The following is a 21,601-nucleotide window of genomic DNA, read 5'->3' as shown; positions in this document are numbered from 1 at the left end:
TCTCTTTACATATCTTATATAAATTTGAGCTTTGATTTTTCTCATGTAAAATAATATGATCTAATGTTTTCTACCACCCAGGGTTCTTACTAAAGATAAAAATATCCACATTAAACATCCAAATGTAGACATATATTGCTAATATGTGGTATGAGCTAATTAAAAATTACTTACTTTGTTATTATTTTCTTTTCATGAAGCTGCATCTTCTTAAATTGGCTTGTTTTTAATGGGACAAAAATTCTGAACACTTCTGAGGCATCAATAAAGCAAGGAAAGCCCCAAGGACAGATTTTCTTCAGTGATTTTAATGCTTCCCCAAATATGGACTTGTTGTAAGCTATTTTGATCAGTACTTCTCAGTAAAATCTTGTATTAATAAGAACACAGAGAACATATTAACATGGATAAAGGGAATAAAATTAAGGAAAAAAGAAAAAATATACTCAAGAATCCCCCTTACAAAGTGCAACAGTCAGACCAAATACTTGCAGAAAATGCCCATTTCTTTTTGTATTGGGATTACTACATTATTTAAAGTTTTGTGGAATTTATTATATATGTGCTAATTCTCTTTGATTTTTATTCATACTATTTCTAAATGTTTTAGTTTATCATCACTTTTCTATCTGAAGTAACTAAAAGCATATTGTCATTTTCTTTCACATCCTATTCCAGCATTTATGAGTGCCAACTTTAAAGTTAAGACTTCAATAAAGTATTCCTATGACTGATTTTCTGTTGTAATAATCCTCCAAAATTTTCTAACAAACTGTTGAAATATAAAGTTAGGGTACAAATGAAAATAATGTAAGGTTATGAAATACAGAATACAGTTAAGATGCAGCTATATTTTCAGAATATATGGTTTATGAAAATTGCAATCTTACTGGAAAATAAGAAAAGAAGAATAGATTATCCTATTACTTTCATTTAAACTCGAACTTTTTTTTAAGCAAAGGAAAGAATAAATGATAAAGTAAAGAAAATGAAATACCAAAGCTTGCATTTTGATGTTGGCTATTTACTATCACCATTGGAAATGATACCTATAATTAATTTTAAAATAAATTCTAGTATGAAATTACAAGTAGATATTTCAAGAGGTTAAAACGAAGCTGAACAATCCATATGCTGTTCATACCATTATAAAATTGTAGTTAAAATCATTAGAGTCATGAAAGCTTACTCTGTGAGTACTAAGAATGAAAATGAAAGGCACATCAGATGACAAATGAGAGATGCATTGAGGCAGTTGGTCCTTATCTTTTTTCCTTCTCTGCAATGGTAAAATCTCAAGTCCATCCCTGCAGGGCTCAAAGCTCTTCGAGAAGCTGCAGTCCAGCAGAGAATTTAAGGGCACTGGAGGGATTTGGATACAACCCCACTAGCAATCCCCAAGGATATTCCTGAAGCAATCTGTCCAAAATAAACTACTGTGATTTTAACTATCTATGTTTAGCTTTTTAACTGTACTTTAAAAATTTATTTTAAATTGTTTAGATAAATAATGCACCATACCACATGATTTAAGGGGAAAAATTCTAAAATAAATATTTACAAGTTCTTAGTATGTTGATAGTCTTCCTAACAACAAAGGTTTTAAATCTATTATTAATAAACAAATTTTCCCATCTCTTAACAAAATTAAGCTCAAACTGAGATGTATTCAATCAAATTCCTTGTAAGGTTTACCACTTATAATGTCATTCCCCATGCTTTCCCTTAAGTTCAAAATATCTAATTTCTTCAAATCACCTCATTCTTTTTTTTTTTTTTTTTTGCTATATGATATCTTTTATTTTATCTTATTTAACACTTTTTTCATGAATTTAATTATTTTTATATTGTTTGAGATTATAATTACATCATTTTCTCTTCCCTTTTCACTCTCCAAACTCTCCCATATAGTCGTTCTTGTTCTCTTTTAAGTTTTGACTGTTTTTGTTGTTTTTTGTGTTTTGCTTTTTTGTTTGTTTTTTATTTTAATTCTCTCATACAATACATTATGGTTAAAGATTCCACTACTCCTAGTCCCTCCACCTTCCCTTCCCTGAGATCTACTATGCCACCACAAACCATCACCATAACTCCCACCAAGAAACAAACAAACAACAACATCAAAAAAAAAAAAAAAAAAAAAAAAAAAACAAATACCAAAAGCAGGAATTTCAAGCAAACATGGAACAACAAGATACAATAATACCTGGAACAAACCTGACATCAAGTCTGGGCAAGACAATACAGTAGGAGGAAAGGGGCTCTAAAAGCAGGCAAAAGAGTCAAAGACATCCCAATTCTCACTGTAAGAACTTTTGTAAAACACATATATTTATATACATATATATCTGTAAATATGTAAGCATAACCTCCTCAGTATGTACAATGTTATTTGAAATGTGTTTTAGGTTGACTATTTGGCATTGGATAACCGGTTGGTGTGATTTTCCTTGGAGAAAACTGTCTTTCCCATTCTCAGCATTCCTCAGTTGTATGTATTTTTAAAAAACGTCCTCTTGAGTGAAATTAGGCCATTATTTCTTGTTTTTTAAGAAATTATATGTTGCCAATAGTGAAAGTTACAAATTGGAACACTTATTAAAATATAAGTTTTGGTTGGCTTTAAAAAGAAAAAAATTACCTAATGTATACATTATGAGGGCCCCTGATCCTGCTGCTCCTGTCTCTGGTCCCCATCGAGAGCACCCTTGGAGCTCTGATACACCCCCACCCATCCCCACCACCAGCCTACCCCCCCTACCCTGTGCCCTACCCCACCCACGGTCCTGCCACTCTGGTTGAGCCAGACAGTCCACCCTACCTCAGAGACTTCTCAGAGCAACTCTGAACAAAGGAGACCTGACTATCCACACAGGACCACCTGTAATTTCCACCTGCTTAGTCTCTGACCCCGCCTCCAGTCCTCTGCTGGAGTCCCGGCCCCTCCCAGAGATCTGCCTATCTCTGCGGGTCCACTCTTGAGTTCCTGCGGGCAATATCCTTGACCCCCAAATCCTGGCCCCTGCCAAAGAATGAGGTCCCAGCTGAAGAGCACCAGTATCCAGTGAGATCCCACTATCCTGCAAAACCTTCTCAAGTTCCAGCTCAACCCTTGTCCTCTTCCTCCAGCTATTGGCCAGAGGTGAGTCTGGGCCCAATCAGGGCTGACTGTCCCCTACAACCTCTTTTCCCCCCTCCCCCGCCCGAACTCCCTGGGGAACACTGAGTTCCTTCTCTAAAATCGACCACATACTAGGTGGCATAACAAACCTCAACAGATACTAGAGAATAGGAATCGTCCCCTGTATGTTATCAGACCACCATACTTTAAAATTGGAATTCAACAACAACACAAATAGCAGAAAGCCTACAAACTCATGGAAACTGAACAATGTGCAATTGCACCACTCCTGGGTCAAAGAAGAAATAAAGAAAGAAATTAAAGACTTTCTAATATTCAACGAGAATGAGGACACAACATACCGGAACTTATGGGACACCTTGAAAGCAGTGCTACGAGGGAAGTTCATTGCATTAAGTACCCAACTGAAGAAAACAGAGGATAGTCACAAAAGAGAATCAACAGCTCAACTGAAAACCTTAGAACAGAGAGAAGCGAATTCACCCCGCAGGAGTAGACACCAGGAAATAATCAACTTGAGGGCTGAAATCACCAAAATAGAAACCAGGAAAGGAATACAAAAAATCAATGCAATGAAGAGTTGGTTTTTTGAGAAAATCAACAAGGTAGACAAACCTTTATCCAAATTAACGAAAAAGCAGAGACAGAATAGGCAAATTAACAAAATCAGAAATGAAAAGGGGAATATAACAACAGACACAGAGGAAATCCAGACAATTTTCAGGTCAAACTTTGAAAATCTGTATTCCACAAAAATTGAAAATTCAAAGGAAATGGACAAGTTTCTGGATAACTATCACTTACCAAAATTAAATCAAGAACAGACAAACAACTTAAATAGACCTATAACCCGCAATGAAATAGAAGCAGTCATCCAAAGCATTCCAACCAAAAAAAGTGCAGGGCCAGATGGATTCAGCACAGAATTCTACCAGACATTCAAGGAAGAACTAATACCACTACTCCTCAAACTGTTCCACAAGATAGAAACAGAAGGTTCATTGCCAAACTCTTTTTATGAGGCCACAATAACTTTGGTACACAAACCTCACAATGACACAACTAAGAAAGGAAACTACAGACCAATATCCATGATGAACATCGATGCAAATATACTCAATAAAATACTGGCAAACCAAATTCAAGAATACATCAGAGAAATCATCCACCATGACCAAGTAGGCTTCATACCTGGAATGCAGGGATGGTTTAACATATGAAAATCTATCAACGTGATCCACCATATAAACAAACAGAAAAAGAAAAACCATATGATTATCTCCCTAGATGCGGAAAAATCCTTTGACAAAATTCAACACCCTTTCATAATAAAGGTCTTGGAGAGTTCAGGGATAACAGGAACATACCTAAACATAATAAGAGCAATATACAGCAAACCAAATGCCAACATCAAACTGAATGGAGAGAAACTTAAGCCAATTCCTCTAAAATCAGGAACAAGACAAGGCTGTCCTCTCTCTCCATATCTCTTCAATATCATACTAGAAGTTCTAGCAAATGCTATAAGACAACAAAAGGAGATCAAGGGAATCCAAATTGGAAAGGAAGAAGTCAAACTGTCTCTATTTGCAGATGATATGATAGTTTAAATAAGCGACCCAATAAACTCTACCAGGGAACCCCTCAGCTGATAAACACCTTCAGCAAACTAGCAGGATACAAGATAAACTCAAACAAATCAGTAGCCCTACTTTTTTCTTACTATGAAGAGACAGAGAAAGAAATCAGTGAAACATCACCCTTTACAATAGCCACAAGCAACATAAAGTATCTTGGTGTAACGCTTACCAAACAAGTAAAAGACCTATATAATAAGAACTTTGTGACTCTAAAGAAAGAAATTAAAGAAGATACCAGAAAATTGAAAGATCTCCCATGCTCTTGGATAGGTAGGATAAACATAGTAAAAATGGCAATCTTACCAAAAGCAATCTACAGATTCAATGCAATCCCCATTAAAATCCCACCACAATTCTTCACTGACCTTGAAAGGATAATAATCAACTTTATATGGAAAAACAAAAGATCCAGGATAGCCAAAACAAGCCTATGCAATAAAAGAACTTCAGGAGGCATCACCATCTCTGACTTTAAGCTCTACTACAGAGATATAGTTCTGAAAACAGCCTGGTATTGGCATAAAAATAGACAGGTAGACCAATGGAATTGAATTGAAAATTCTGATATTAACCCACACACCTATGAACACCTGATTTTCAACGAAACAGCTAAAATTATACAATGGGGCAAGGACAGCATCTTCAACAAATGGTGCTGGCACAATTGGATTAGGGTGTGTAGAAGACTACAGATAGACACATGTCTGTCGCCATGCACAAAACTCAAGTCCAAATGGATCAAAGACCTCAACATCAATCTAGCCACATTGAACCTCTTAGAAGAGAAAGTAGGAGGTACCCATGAACAAATTGGTATAGGAGACCGCTTCTTGAACATAACTACAGGGGCACAGACACTGAAAGAAACAATTAATAAATGGGACCTCTTCAAACTTAGAAGCTTCTGTAAGGCAAAGGGCACAGTGGACAAGACCAAATGGCAGCCCACAGACTGGGAAAATATTTTCACCAATCCTTTATCAGACAAAGGGCTGATCTCCAAAATATACAAAGAACTCAAGAAACTAGTCAACAAAACACCAAATAACCCTATTTAAAAATGGGGTACAGAACTGAAGAAAGAATTCTCAATAGAGGAAATCAAAAAGGCTGAAAGACACTTAAGAAAATGCTCCACATCCTTAGCTATCAGAGAAATGCAAATCAAAACAACTTTGAGATACCATCTTACCACTGCCAGAAAGGCTAAAATTAGAAACACCAGTGATGACTTATGTTGGAGAGGATGTGGAGAAAGTGTAACACTCCTCCACTGCTGGTGGGAGTGCAAACTCATACAGCCATTTTGGAGATCAGTATTGCGGTTCCTTAGGAAAATGGGAATTAGTTTACCACAGGACCCGGCAATCCCCCTCCCTCTTAGGCATATACCCACAGGATTCACATCCATGCAACAAAGACATCTGTTCAACTATGTTCATAGCAGCACTATTTGTAATAGCAAGAACCTGGAAGCAAAGTAGATGCCTCTCAATTGATGAATGGTTAATGAAGATGTGGCACATCTACACAATGGAATACTACTCTGCAGAAAAAAATAATAATGGTATCTTGAAATTCGCAGGCAAGTGGATGGCACTTGAAGAAACCATCCTGAATGAGGCAACCCAGGCACAAAAAGAGGAACACAGTATGTACTCACTCATATATGGATTTAGACCTAGATCAAAGATCACCAGCCTATAAATCACACCACCAGAGGAACTAGGATACAAGGTGTATTCTAAGAGATTCATATAAAGTCCCTCACAGAACTGGGAAGGGACAAGTCACCCAGAGCTCAGGGGAAGTGGAGGGGGGGCAGCGAATGGAGAGGGAAGTCGGAGAAAATGAAGGGGAGGAAAGGAAAACATGTGCGACCAGGAAGATTGAGTCTGGTTAGGAATAGAAGATAGGAAAAAGAGAGAGACAGAGAGTGAGAACATAAAATAGGGAGCCAATATTGGTTTGAAGATAAAATTGAACACAAAGAAAGGTCTAGAGAACTACAAGACTGCTCCCAACTAACAATATGAGCTTCTGTGGAAAGGCTATCATAAATGCCCTTCCCTGAGAGTGAGATCAACAACAAACTTCTCAATGGAGCCCTTAACTAATGCCTGTTGAAAACAAGATCAAACACCCATACATAAACACTGAGTCGAACTAGAACCCAGATGCAGATGGAGAGGACAAGGCCAGGGGACAGAAACACATACAGACAGCTTACCTGAATAAGTAGAAGCTAAGGGCCAATAGACTGATAGCTGGGAATCCAGCATGGGACTGACTCAGGCCCCCCTGAATATGGGTCTCAGCCAGAAGGACTGAGCAATCTAAGAGACCTCAGACAGTGGAGCCAGAATGTATCCCTGGTGCACAAAAGGACTTTGCGAACACATCCCCCATGGAGGGATAACTGCCTTAATCTAGAGACAGGAGAGAAGCCCTAGTCCCTACTTCACATGACCTGTCATATCTACATGACCCCAACTGGATGGCATTCCCCCACATATGGAATTGGGGCGGGGGGATGGGAGGGGAGGGTTGTTAGAGTGCATGTGAGAGGGCAGAGAGGATAAAAGGGAGGGATGGAGGGAGGGAGGGAGGGAAAGGGAACTGGGATCGACATGTAAAATAATAAATTAAATTAAAAAAATGCTTTGAATCCAAAATTTAAGTTCAAGGACAAGTTACGGGGGAAAAGGATTTCTATTTTTGTTTCCACATAAAATGAAAAGATGTGGATTCCTTCCAGACTAATGTGGTTTGATCATGCCAGACTGCCTGAAACAGAGTATGAGGTGATCCTACATTCAAAACACCTGGACAAAGCAGCCTTACAGACTACATCCAGGATTTCTGAATCTTCTTCCAATCCCCCATGACAGAGCCCCTTACCAGCAGGAATTAGTTTGGAAAGAACAATGCCCAAATTCCCAAATATTGTGTATAAATGTTTGTTTTCATTTAATTGGACGTTGTTATATAAAATAAAATAAATTAATAAAAATTGTATACATTATGATTTATTGAATGGCATGATATTTTGTTTCCAAACAGGTACCAGGAAGGAATTTGTTTAGGCTATGCAAATGATAACAAATAAAACTTGAACATGGTCTCTGCTAAAATATTTCACCACAAAGACTATGTGAAACTGACATATAATGAAATCCATGTTGCTTTACTTCACCAAATTGCTATTTCTTATAGCCAAATAGAAATAGGATATGAATGACTAGATTCTTGTATGTGAGTTTATGTGCCAGTTCTTAAGGATCTCAGAAGAATATTTGTCTCTGTTGAGTTTCATTGGGTGATCTGATGTAACATGAATTAGTGGCTTATTAATAGTAATTTATTTTCTCACAGTTCAGAAGGCTAAAGTATGAGATCACACTAACAGTGGGATAGGTTCCTGTGCAGATCTTGAAGGCGATCCCATGCCATGCACCTCCTAGACCTTGGGAGTTTCTTGGCACATGGGGAAGTTTCTTGGTTTCGAAGCATCATTTCAACTGGTCATTATTTGCCTATGGCATTCCTTTTTGTGTGCCTATCTTTTTTCTTACTTTTTCTTTATACAAGTGTTCGCATTAAGGACTGTTACAGCATTATGTCTCTGTAAGGACTCCATTTCCAAATAAAGTTGATGTAATGTAGAGGGAACCCTATTTTTTTTTTTAGGAGTAAGCAATCAAATCACAGTAATGTCCATTCCAAGGTCACAACTAGGTATCTCATGTCAAATGATTTTTTACCCTCTCTTTGTAATCTGACAATCACTATCATTTCTTATTGGCTAGATCTGTCTTAAATATTAACCCATTTCTATTAATCTAAGTATTTCCATGTGGTCTTAACTTACTGGAGAGAGGTTATGGAGTTCTACCCTGTTGGTCTTAAGTCTTGAAACTAGATTTCCATTCTTTCCTCTACTAAAGTGTTTGCTTCTAGCAACATAGCTACTGGAGTTGGATATTTAGTCTTTTTGCATCTTTATTGCAAAACCCTCAAATAATTTAGTGTAAGGTCAGTCTTCATGAAATATGTGGAAGCAAGCATGGAGGCTCAATGTTCACTTTACGTACAGAAATTGTTGGTGGGTAACCTTTTTGTATGCTGTGAATATATTTTATTTCAATTGGCTAAAAAATGGATTGGCCCATTTTTGGTTTGGCTCTAAAGGTAGTTTAGAGCAAGGCTGGGAATCCAAGCAAAGATACAGGAGAAGGGTGGAGTCTGGGCAAATACCAGTAAGTCATCAAAGGAACAATATGTACAAGAGACATATAGTAGCTATAGATGAATAGAAATTGATTAATTTAAGCTGTTAAGAGCTAGTTTTTTAATAAGCTTCATCAATACCCTGGGTTGTAATTTTTATGATGCCTCTGAGTGATTATTTTAAAAGTGACTACAAGACTAGGAAGGACAGAAAAGCCTCCACTTACAAGAAGTAATGTTATATAGACTACAAAGTAGTTCCCTATAGTAATGGAATGAAGACACAGTGGTTAAAGGTTGTTCTTGAAAAAGACCCAGGTCTAATTCCCAGCACTCAACAGGTTCACATCTGTTGTGAAATATTATTTTAACTGGACAAACATGTATTGAATTGTTTATGCTGCAGAATATTACTTTAAATGTGGAAAGGCATGGTACTTTTGTTTATGCTTCATTTGTTTATTTATGTAAAGATGTGTTGCATTTATTTTATCTTGCCTGCCTTGAGGTACTGGATGGCCAATAGCTAGGCAGAGAAAGGATATGCGGGGCTGGCAGGCAAAGAGACTAAATAGGGAGAATGAGAGAAGGAGGAGAAAACAAGGGAGAAACTTGGGGACAAAGCCAGGCAGATGACAGCCAGTAGACATGAGATGCAGTAAAAGAAAAATATATAGAATAAAAGAAAAGTAAATCTTCCTGAGGCAAAAGATAAAGATAAAGAGAAACAGGTCAATTTAAATTAATGGGGCTAGCCAGAAATGAGTCTAACCAAGGCTGAGCATTCAAAACTAATAGTCGATCTTCTTGTAGTGATTTTGGAGCTACTGGATGGCTAAAAAGAAAAAGCCTGTTACAACAACCATTTACAACTCCAGTTCCAAGTCATCAATTTTCTCTTCTAATGTCTGTGAACACCAGGCCATATATCATGAACAGACATACTTGAAACCTAAACATTCATATACATAAGTTAAAATAAAGAAAAGGATGTATTTACACATAGTATGCCTTATTTTCCTTGTCTTTTTAATTCTTCTCTCATATATTACATCCCAACTGCAGTTTCCCCTCCCTCCTCTCTTCCCAGTCCCTCCTGTCACCTTTACTCTTTCTCAGTTCTACTCTTCCTCTATTTCCCTCAGAAAGAGGCAATCTTTCCAAGGATATCAGCTAGACAAAGCATATTGAGTTGCTATAAGAGCATGCAAATTCCTTTAAGACAAAATAGAGGCAACCGATTAGGATGAAAAAGGTCTCAAAAGCAGGCAAGAGTCAGAGGTAGCCAATGCTTGCACTGGTAGGAGTACCATAGAACAATAAGCTACACAACAATATAATATATGTAAAAGAAATATGTCAGACCCATGCATGATCCCTGATTATTGGTACAGTCTCTATCAATATCTACCAATCCAGTTTAGTTTATTCTGTGGTTTTCCTTATGGTGTCCTTTACCCTTCTGGCTCCTACAATCCTTCCTCACCCTCTCTCACAGGATTCTCCAAGCCCCTTGTAATATTTGGCTGCAAGCCTCTGCATCTGCTCACATCACTTGCTGAATTAAGCCTCTGTAATATTTATTATAGGAGGCTTCTGTCTACCAGTATAGTAGAGTATCATTAGGAATCATTTCATTGACAAATTTTCCAGTTGTGTTTGGTTATATCCTAGGTCTCTTGGCCTAGGGACTCCAGTTCTGGCCCTCCAGGCAGCATAAGACATGAACTCCCTCTCACATCATGGGTCTCCATCTGAACCAGACATTGGTTTGCTACTCCTAGAAGTTCAGTGCCACCTTTACCTGAACACTTCTTGTGGGTAGGACAAGTTAAATGAAGGAAAGAAACAATTTCAATATACCTATAACCACCAAGAAAATAGAAGTAGTCATTAAAATTCTCTTAACCAAAAAAATGTCAAACAAAAAAACAAACAAAACCAAAACCAACCAACCAAACAAAAGACCAACCAACCAAGCAACAAACCAAGAAAAGCCCTGGGACAGACAGTTTTACAACAGAATTTTATCTTATCTTCAAAGAACTAACATCAATACTCAAATTATTCCACAAAATAGAAATAGAAGGAACACTGCCAGATTTATTTTATGAGGCTGCAATTACCCAACCACACAAAGACTCATCAAAGAAGGAGAATTATAGATCTGTTTCCTTTAGGAAAAAAATATCATCCATCATGATCAAGTAGGCTTCATTTTAGAGATGCTGGAATGTTTCAAAAAGTGAAAATTTGTCAATATGATCCACCATATAAATAAACTGCAAGAAAAAGTAATGTGCTCATTTCACTAGATGCTGAAAAAGCTTTTGACAAAATCCAACACCACTTCATGATAAAACTCTTGAAGAGATCATGGATACAAAGAATACACCTAAATATATATATATATATATATTAAAAAAAACAATTTACAGCAAGCTAATAGCTAACAACAAATTCAATGTAGAGAAACTCAAAGTAATTACACTAAAATCATGAATAAAAGAATCCACCTTTCCCAATTCATTAAATTATTTATTTACTATTAATTATTTATTATTTTTGAACCTGAAATAATTTTCTTAAGTTAACAATTTAAGCTTTAATGTACCTCAACCTTATTCACTTTATACTTCTTTTGTGACTTGCCACTTTGAATTTGGTAACAAAGAAAACTGTAACTATAATTATCTCATATTCAACTCCATCAGAGACAATTTTCTTAAGAAACAGAACGAACTTATCCACCATCATGGAGCCCTCATATAGTACCTGTTGGAAACAGAAGCACACACCCCCATCCCCCAAAAAAGAAAGACACAGAAGGTATTATTCTGTCAGCTGGAATTTCAAACTAAACATACATGCTGCAATAACAGAGTCAAACTATAAGTATGATATAATGACAACATTCTCAAGAATGATAAGAGACTGAAACTCACAGAATACTCAACAAGCAATGTACACTACAATTACCAATATAGTTTATTGTAGACTCTCCTGATTTCTCCTTACACACACAAAATATGATTATACTTTGAGGTAAAGAAATTATAGGATGAGGCTATAGCTTTGTTTTAGAGCCCATGACCCAGGCAATCAAAAAAAAAATCAAAGGATTAAAAAAAAGAAATTTATGGTTTCTGATATAACAAAATTGATATGAAATTGTCTATACAATTTACTGGTTTATGAAAGTAATAGAAGTCTTAACAAAAATACATATTTAATTTCTTCTATGAATAAAAAAGCACAGGAAAACATTGGCAATAGAAATATTATTGCATTAATATTTTAGTACTAGATTATTAATAATGATAAATTTAATAATCTTGAATAACATAAAAATACCTTATTATCTTTTGCAAATATTATTTTCTTCTGGATTGAATTAAAAATTCACAAAATAATTTATATTTGCAATATAAAATTGCTGTTTCAAACTTTGAAATACTACCTTGGGTCTCCTGTGTTTGTTTAATCTGATAATATATCCGAATACTGTACAATGAAGTGATTGTTCTATTGAGGCTAACCTGAATATATATCTCTATTTTAAACTACCCTACATATGCTGCACTAGATCTAACGATTTGATGTAATGAAGATACTACAATTAGTATGTCCAAGAGAAAACTTAATAACTAAAGTAGAAGATCAAGTCAGAAGAAGGGGATAAGACTTATAAAAGAATCATTGATACTGCAACCCCAACATTGAGAACAGAGCATCAGAGATTATCAAGAGGGAATTTTTCTCTCTGAATCCTGTCCGTATTATAGAACAATGTAAATAAATACATGGTAAGAGTTCTGAGACAAATAGAATAGACTTTCCTTCAAGAATACACATATTCATCTATACTCACCCTTGCTACAATTATTTGAATGTGGAACTATTTGTGAGTCCAGAAAACAACTTAAGTTGATGATAAGATAAAGTGTCATTATAAAAATTAACTAATTATAACATATATGCATATACACATATGTTTGCAAAAACAAGTAGTGGGAAAATAAGAGGTTAGAATTTTGAAGGAGAGCAGGAAGGTATAAATGGGTGATATTCAAGGGATGAAATGGAAGGGAGAACTGTTTATTATATTAAAAACTCAAAAATAAAATACTAAAAATAAGATATAAGAAATTGGGAGAGGTAAACCTTTCTAGCTGTGAAAAGAAATAAATATTAGGATAAAAGTACAGAAGTCAACAGGAAGAAGAGCATTTAATTACAAGCACAGCCTCAAGTATTGTTGGGACAGAAAGCCTGGAAAGGCACAGATAGCTTCACAAAAGAACAAATAAAAATGGTATTATTATTATTATTTGTATAATATGTTTTATTCCTCCATGTAAACTTGACTCGACAACATATTTATCATCCATGTCCTAAGAAACTAACACAAATTAACGATTAATAGAAATATGATTTTTTAACTTGTAACTTAATGCTATCTATGAAAAAAGATTGAAGACCTCCTTTTATTTTCTATCATTGGAGACCAGTTTCTTCCTCCACAACTTTCTCATGGCATTTTTCACCTCTGAATTCCTCAGTGTGTAGATCAGAGGATTGAGCAAAGGCGTCCCAATTGAATAAAATACAGTTATCATCTTGTCCATAGGAAATGTGGTTGCAGGGCGTGTATATATAAATATGCAAGGTCCAAAGAATAGGATGACCACAATGATGTGGGAAACACAGGTGGATAGGGCTTTTCTCCTTCCTTCAGCACTGTGGTTTCTTAGGGAATGCAAGATGATTATATATGAAACCATCAACATGAGGAAACTCACTGTACAAATGGCCCCACTGTTGGACACCAGAAGTAGGTTGATCATATATGTGTCTGAACATGCAAGTTTCAAGAGTGGCTGCAAGTCACAGAAATAGTGATCAATCTCATTGGGACCACAGAAGGGCAAACTTAAGGCCAGAAATATCTGAACTAGAGAATGCACACAGGATCCCACCCAGGCTATGGCCACCAGCATCCCACAGACCCGACGGTTCATGATGGTCATGTAGTGCAGGGGCTTACAAATGGCCACATAGCGATCAGCAGCCATGAGGATGAGGATGAAGATCTCCAAGCAGCCGAAGAAATGGAATGTAAATACTTGTATTATGCACTCACTGAAAGAGATAGTGGCCTCCTTTAGCAGGGAATCCACAATTGTTCTAGGGGATATGGTTGTAGAGAAGCAGGTGTCAGACAAGGATAAATAGAACAGGAAGAAGTACATGGGACTCCCAAGTGCCTGGCTTGTCTTGATAGTAGCAATGATCAGCAAGTTACCCAGTAATGTCCCCATATAAAAAAGCAAAAACATAGCAAATAGGAATTTCTTTCTAAATGGATCCTGTGTCAAACCAAGTAGAATGAACTCAGTCACGTTGTTATTGAGCCACATTGTTTCATTAGTGATAAGAAGTGGAAAATATGAAATGATTTATCTGAAAAACAAGAGACATTTATTTTGATAGTGATTATCTTATTCTGCAGAGAATCTTATGCAAAATAAGCATTCCTCATCAGTGATATTCTGTTATTTCTTTAGTGATTCAAGTACTTCTTTCTTTTAGTGGCCATCTATTTGAATTATTATGAATGTGAACATTTCCCATAGAACTCTACAAATACAAATTCCTATTATCCCAAGTATGTTTAATTTTATAAATCATTGTTCATAAAGTTTATTTATGATATATGTAATATTTTATCATTAACTTTATTTTTACTATTTGATTATCATTATAGTCTATAATTTATTCAATACTTAGCATACAGTTAATTGCTTTGGTGTTTCAAGAAGGAATAGAAAGTACTGTATCTTTACCACAACTTAATATCATTTTTGATACACCATTATACATATTTTTGCAGATATGAATAAAGATGTACTATTTCAGCATGCTATAATATTTCTTTCAGTTATTCCAGTTTAAACATGACAAAATAAATACTTATAATTTCCAGATAATCTTAAAATGTAATGTGATAGTTATTACTTGACCCATTCAGTGTATCAGAATAAATGGTTTTGGTGACTAACAATATCATAACTATTACCACTCTTAATTCTTGCTTATTTTATTAGAGGCACAATTTCAAACATACAGAGCCCTTTGGTAATATTTTTTTAAAAAAAATCAGTGTTCAATTATTATTGTTTGTATGATAAATTTTTATTTCATATGTGTTAGAATAAACAGTGGACTAGAAGACAGATGTAGTTCATATTAGTTTCATTATTAATATATCTGTAAATACCATGTTCTTGGAAAAAGGCAGTAATACAGAAAAGATTTTTTTACAGAAGAGGAAATGTAAATGGTCCCTAATTGACTCTTCTTTCAGTTTGTTTCTGCCTGGAAAAGTCAATAATTATGCTTTTTAAATACCATTTCTTTCAATAAATAATTAACATGAAATATATATTATTATGGTTTTCACTTTTAAGAACAGAGAAATTTTACTAATTATTTCTGGTAAAAATGAATTTGGATGACATAATTAGTAAACAATATTGAACTGGAATCTCTTCAGAAGGTAGATGAAAAACCTGTATATCCCGCTGTGGTCCACTAATCCCACCAACATATTTACTGCATAATCTTGATACTTGTTCATCAAAACAAGGAATATGAAATTGTTGTTATATGGATTTACTTACTCTCTAAGCAACTTTGCTTCTCTTTCATTGACTTGATCTGCCTTTCCTTTCTATGATAAAATAAATAGTCATGATAAAATGTCGAAGTTTCTCACTGTAGCTTCTATGGTCGTTGGCGAGTGTCAGGTTGTAAGAGAAATGATTTGCTTTACTAATCATTAAATGAGCCTATTTCCTTAATTTTTTTCACTCAAATCTTCAATGGCAGGTTAGTACATGAAAATAGCATATGCTTTGTGGACATTGTGATGGAAAATGCATTTACCTTAAATCATTTCAGTCACTTCTTAGAAAATGCAATGTTTTGTGTGGTAGGTACAAATCCTGATAGTTTTTTCCATTTCTAGAACAAGCACACTAATCTCAAACACAGGCATCAATTTCATTTCATAAGGACTCAAAAAACTAGATTTAATGCACTTGGCAAAATTTGCCATTCTCGACCAAACATTTAATCATTACTTTCATCAATAGTAAAAAAACATTATGGAATGTATTCAGTTTACGCTATTATGATCACCTTGATATTTTAGGATACAGTTTTAAATAAAACTCAAAGAAGCTTTTAATGATTGTTTTATAACAAAGAAACTAATCTCTGATTTGTGAGAGCCCTTTCCTCATAGGTTTTGTTGTACTAATATAGGTATTTGATTCATTGCAGTTATCTGAATGACTCTTTAGTTTCTTTCCCTGAATAAATATGGTGGAAATCTATGCACCCAAGATATCACACTTTAAATATGGATACCAAACATTTTACATTGAGCATTGTCTCTTACTTCTTAAAATGTAATACCTTGTTGAATGTGAGAAAGTTAGTGGGCAAAGTGATTACTGAGTATGATGTTATGAGTTCAAATCTCTAACAAGTAAAATGCTAGGCATATTGGAATGTACTTATGACCCAAGAACACAGTGTTCATCTCAGTAATTCTTACCCAACTGAACTTCATAATATTGGAAGCAAATGAAGAAAATATCCTGATGTCCACTCCAGGCTTCCACAGTTGGAGAAACACATCCTCATGCTCATATGTGTGTACATCCACACACCCATACTTTAAATTTAGTATTTATCTCATTATTTTAATGCTTTACTGCCTTTCAAGCATATTTACCTCATGGCTTTATTGGAGTTTCCATCTATTATGTATGGAAGGAAAAAGATATTATCCAAATTTATTTTTTAAATGCTTCAATATCTAAGTATCTGATAAAATAACAGCATGAACTATAACACAATATGTGTTTTAGTTGTGAGCCTAGCCTTTAACAGCTGAGCCATCTCTCTAGCCCAAGATGGTATGTTTTAAAGCATGCTACTATTGCTGGTATTCTAGCACCAACGAAATGAACATTTTCATATCTTGTTGGTGGTGTTTTATATGGATAATCTTGACATTTCATGTTCTCCTGATAAAAATCAACTCTTTTTTTGAATATCTGTATATATAATCCTATGTCCATTTTCCTACCAAAATTGTTGCATTTTTTTCTTCAGCAGATTCTGAAAAGAGTCGGGTATGAAAACTCTGCTACACTAGTATGAAAGCAGAGCAGTTCTAGAGAGACAGCTGGACAGATTCTAGGATGGCTATAAGACAACAACAGAGCAATAGGCAGACAGTAAGTTAATGTTGGTTGTGGAAAAGTGCTGAATGAAAAGCAACCCAGATAAAGTGAAGAACAGATGTGGGCTATAAAGTGTGATGACTCCTCCCATGGCTCGATGTACCGCAGAGCCCCTATGAGGGGCATCACTGTTTCTCCCTGTCCCTATCTTTGCTAATTCAGCTGTGCTGCTTATCTCTCTTCTAGAGAATCCCATACCTTATTTTTAAAAGAAGGTTATCATTCTCACTAATGAGAAAAATAATTTCTTTTGTTTATGGAAAAATACATTTTTTCTGGGAGTTTTAATCCCTCCCAATGCTCCAAATAAGCAGTGCTAATCTTTCCTCCTGGTCAAATGATACATGAAAAGCCAGATAACTGAGGACTCATTATACAATAAAAAGCTCTAACCTAGTTGTTGCACACCAGGTTCCTCATATAAATGAATTTAATATGTAGTTACTCTTCTTTTCAAATATTACTAAGCAGAGGACAGGATCAATATATTTGGGCAAGAGTAAATCATAATAGCATATTTTTGGTTTAAAAAGTGTTAACTAAGGACACTGAAGAAAATGTAAGATTTTTTTTTACTCCATAATATTTTCAGGATTTTCCATGTTGCCTTTACTGTATTTTTCTTTCACCTCTAGTATATTTCATATTTATATGTCATTAATTAATGTTATTATTAAATGGATTATATATTTCATATATTATGTTTAGATTTCTTTTATATATTAGCTCTGAAAATTGTCAAAAATGCAGTCATTTACTTTCCAAACTAAATCTCACCTGTGAATGTATTACTAATTACAGTCTTAAAATATTCTTGAAGAAACATGGAAAAGTATAGTATTTTGTTAAGATTTGTTTGGCATACCCCCCCCCAAGACATGACAATGTCACTAGTCTCTAGTTGAAGATAAGGCAATTTAACCTTAAGTGTCTGGGATCTATAGCATCTTAGTGATATCATGTCTTATGTCATCACCTTAAAAGTAGAGTATTTGGAAATTATTCTGAACTCACCCATATCAAAACATTATGGTCAAGCTTAACCTGTGGAACACATCCTTGTCTTCCCACTATAATGGGTTTTCACAAACATGGTGTTTATATAAACCTTTGGTCAATATCAGAGAATATTTTCATTCAATATTTATATTTCATTTGCTTTATTTTCTTTATAATATTTAGTGTTTAAAAGTGTTGGGCTATTTTTCCCTATACCTTGATCATAATATGACAGAATGGTATAGATTTAAGACTGGACATGTATTAAAATATACTTAATAACTCTGTGATAATGATAGTCTGACCTGAGAAAGCAAAATCTGTCACTTACCAGCTGGTGGGCTCAAGAAGTTAACATCGTTGCTGTTCTTTGCCTTTTGAAGAGAGATTTCCCATAGAGTACTGGGTCAAACAAATTTATTATTGTATCCCAGGGGAAAATTTTACACATAATGATATAGGAATCAATATTTTTAAATAAATTAGTCCCTAAAGTTAACATTATTTTATAGATGATATCTGAATGATATTGTAGGTTCAACTTTGAGTTTTACTTACCCCACAAGAACATCAATGTAACTCTCATCTCACCTGAGAACCAGAGGGAAACCAAGGTGTGGGTTACAAGTTTAACAGATACACAAACACAAAAGCAAGAAATACAAGTGGATGATGTAAATATGAGATAATAGGAAAAATAATTTTATTAGTGAAAGAAGAAATGGACAATGAAAGAATATCAATGCTCAAGCCAGTGCCTTAAGCTACTACTCAGAGTATTAGTAGGTAAGTCTTAGTGATCTTATAATGCAATGTGTTGTAGTTTCTCCTATTATCTATTTATTTTTCTTTAATTTTTTACAATATATATTTGGCCATGAGTTCCCCTCCATAAATTCCTTCCAGATGCTTATCAATTCCCTATCCATCCAACTTCATGTTCTCTCAGCACTCAGGAGGCAGAAGCAAGTGGATCTCTATGAGTTCAAGGCAGCCTGGACTACAGAGTGAATTCCAGGACAGCCAGAGCTACAAAATAGAGAGGCATTGTCTTAAACAACCAAAAAGGAAAACCACATAAAAAAAAATTTAAAGGCACTAAGATTCTTCTGCTTCTAGACCACTGCTTGCCTGGAAGGTTTGGGGTAGGAGTGTTGTTGGGCACAAATTGGAATTGAACATTTTCCAAAGCAGTAATAAGGGAACATTCTGGCAAAGTTTATTCAACCTGCCCCTGCCCCCCAATATCCACAAGCTGTGTATTAAAATGGTGGGGCAGGACACACAGCCCAGCATAATTCAGCTGCACTGTAGCATCGTATGCAGCCAGTGTGAGACTCCAAGGATCTACTAAACAGACTAAACCAAAACAAAAGAGACTGAGGTTGTCATGACAATGGTTTGTTCCTTGATGTGACCTCCACTTCAATAATCCTAATAAACAGACATTCCTAGTACAAGGAAAATATTACACCATTACAAATTTCACTCTAATAAGACAGTGTGACAGTAATGTTGCTTGGTGCCATTAAGCAATGGCTCAACCATGTTCATGCCTAAATCTATACACAAATTTCATATTTTATGAGCATAACACAGTGAAGCAAACTCTGAGCTGAGATCTAACTCCCACGATGGATGCTTTTATAGGCTGCAATGTAAGAGAGGAACATGTGCAATACCTTTGTCTGAAGGACATTATGTAACCAATCAATAGCTTAGGAACCAAGAGTCTCCACTGGTTTCCACTGTGCACAGGGCTGGTTGCAGGCGGCACCGTTAGGAAACATCCTCCATGTCCACATCCTCCCTTAACTGCTGTACCATTTTTTCCTCCAGCTGCTTTCCCTTGCCTGCAAGAGGAGCCCAGATAAGATCGATATTCTGCTTGATTTCTTTGATGTCCTGGACCTTCTGTAGCTCTTTGTTTTTCTTCAGCCTATTCTTTATAAACTTAGCCTGCCGTTTCTGTTTGATCTCTTCAACTCTCATTGCATCAATAGGTTTACTCCATAGTGCTCGCTGATATTTCACAGGTTCATTTCTACACTTTCCAAATTCAAATGAGTTGTCCACCATGAGCTCCTTGACAGCTGCTTTCCGGAAGGGTTTAGTCCACCTGACTTTGCGTGGGTTCCTCTTTTTCTTAAAGTTTTTATGACTTGGATTTGCAGAATCAGAACACCTTGCAGTCGTTGCAGACAAACATCATCCTGTGGCCAGGGTATATCGGTCAGGAACAGAAATAACACTTCTCGATACTCATGTTGACTCTGCATGGGACCCACATTCCAGAAGCCAAGCTTAAGAGCATGAATTTGCTTTTTGGGGTTCAAAAAGATACTGTTTCTTTGGATTCTTCAACCACCTCAAACAGACATGCACACACCTACACACACACACACACCTATAAATAAATTTAAAAACATAAAACTATTTAAAGTACACCTTCCCATTCCATGCTGAATAAATTCATTTAGAGATTGCTCTTAGAGTCATATTTTAAATAATGAAACTGTGTGAAGTTTTAAAAAGAAGACAGTAATGGAATGAATGAGCCAACAATGATATCTATATCTGCATTAATACAGGTATAGACTGTGGATTGTGCACAAGTCAGCCAAAGATAATTTTTTAATTTATGTGAGGAGGTGAGATCTACATCATATATCTTGTAATTCTTCTAGGTTTATTTCTTCTTGTTTGTAGTCAGAAATCCAGAGGTCTTCCTTGATCAGACCTAATCATCTTTATCTTTGAATGAATTCACAGTCATTTATTTTCTATGGAAATAAACGCATAACCTCTTGTTTAAAGTAACATATATTTTGACTTCCATTTTGAATTCAAGATATTTTAAAAATATATAGGTTGGTTTGACCCAGCAGCATTTATAATCAAGCAACTCTTAGCAGCTATCTCTCCTTTCTCAGCACTCAAAAACAAAATTCAAATACAAGAACATACAGTATACAGACACTTCAGTGTAATTTCCATCATTGTGTTTTTGTTTGTTTTCCTTTTTCTTTACTCACCTTTTGAGGACTTTATTTTATTATTTTAAGACTATACTTTAACTCTATGACTGTATATGCTTTTTCTTTTCTCTCTTCTAAGCCTATGTATATTTTTAAATACATGATCACTATTTAGAATATTTTTTATCTGACTCTGTCTTTTCTGCATAGCTCTATCATTTCTGACCATATGAGCTTTTAACATGCTAAACCACAAGGTTTGGACCAAAGTGGTAATGGTTTGGTTTCTGGCAA

At 35.3% G+C, this 21,601-nt stretch overlaps 1 protein-coding gene and 1 pseudogene across 1 annotated transcript; both read right to left on the bottom strand.

Annotated features, from left to right (window-relative positions):
• Positions 1–13,499: 13,499 nt before the first annotated feature.
• Positions 13,500–14,432, bottom strand: LOC127221983 (olfactory receptor 4C16-like). Its single transcript, XM_051183911.1, has one exon. It carries the CDS (start codon positions 14,430–14,432, stop codon positions 13,500–13,502), a length of 933 nt encoding a protein of 310 aa, XP_051039868.1.
• A 5,676-nt stretch (positions 14,433–20,108) lies between these two features.
• On the bottom strand, positions 20,109–20,595 carry LOC127221982 (probable ribosome biogenesis protein RLP24; annotated as a pseudogene).
• Between the last annotated feature and the right edge of the window lie 1,006 nt (positions 20,596–21,601).

The sequence above is a fragment of the Phodopus roborovskii genome, unplaced genomic scaffold, assembly GCF_943737965.1.
Source record: "Phodopus roborovskii unplaced genomic scaffold, PHOROB, whole genome shotgun sequence".
NCBI lineage: Eukaryota > Metazoa > Chordata > Mammalia > Rodentia > Cricetidae > Phodopus > Phodopus roborovskii.
Note: the sequence above shows the minus strand (reverse complement) of the source record. Positions and strands in the feature narration are given on the sequence as shown.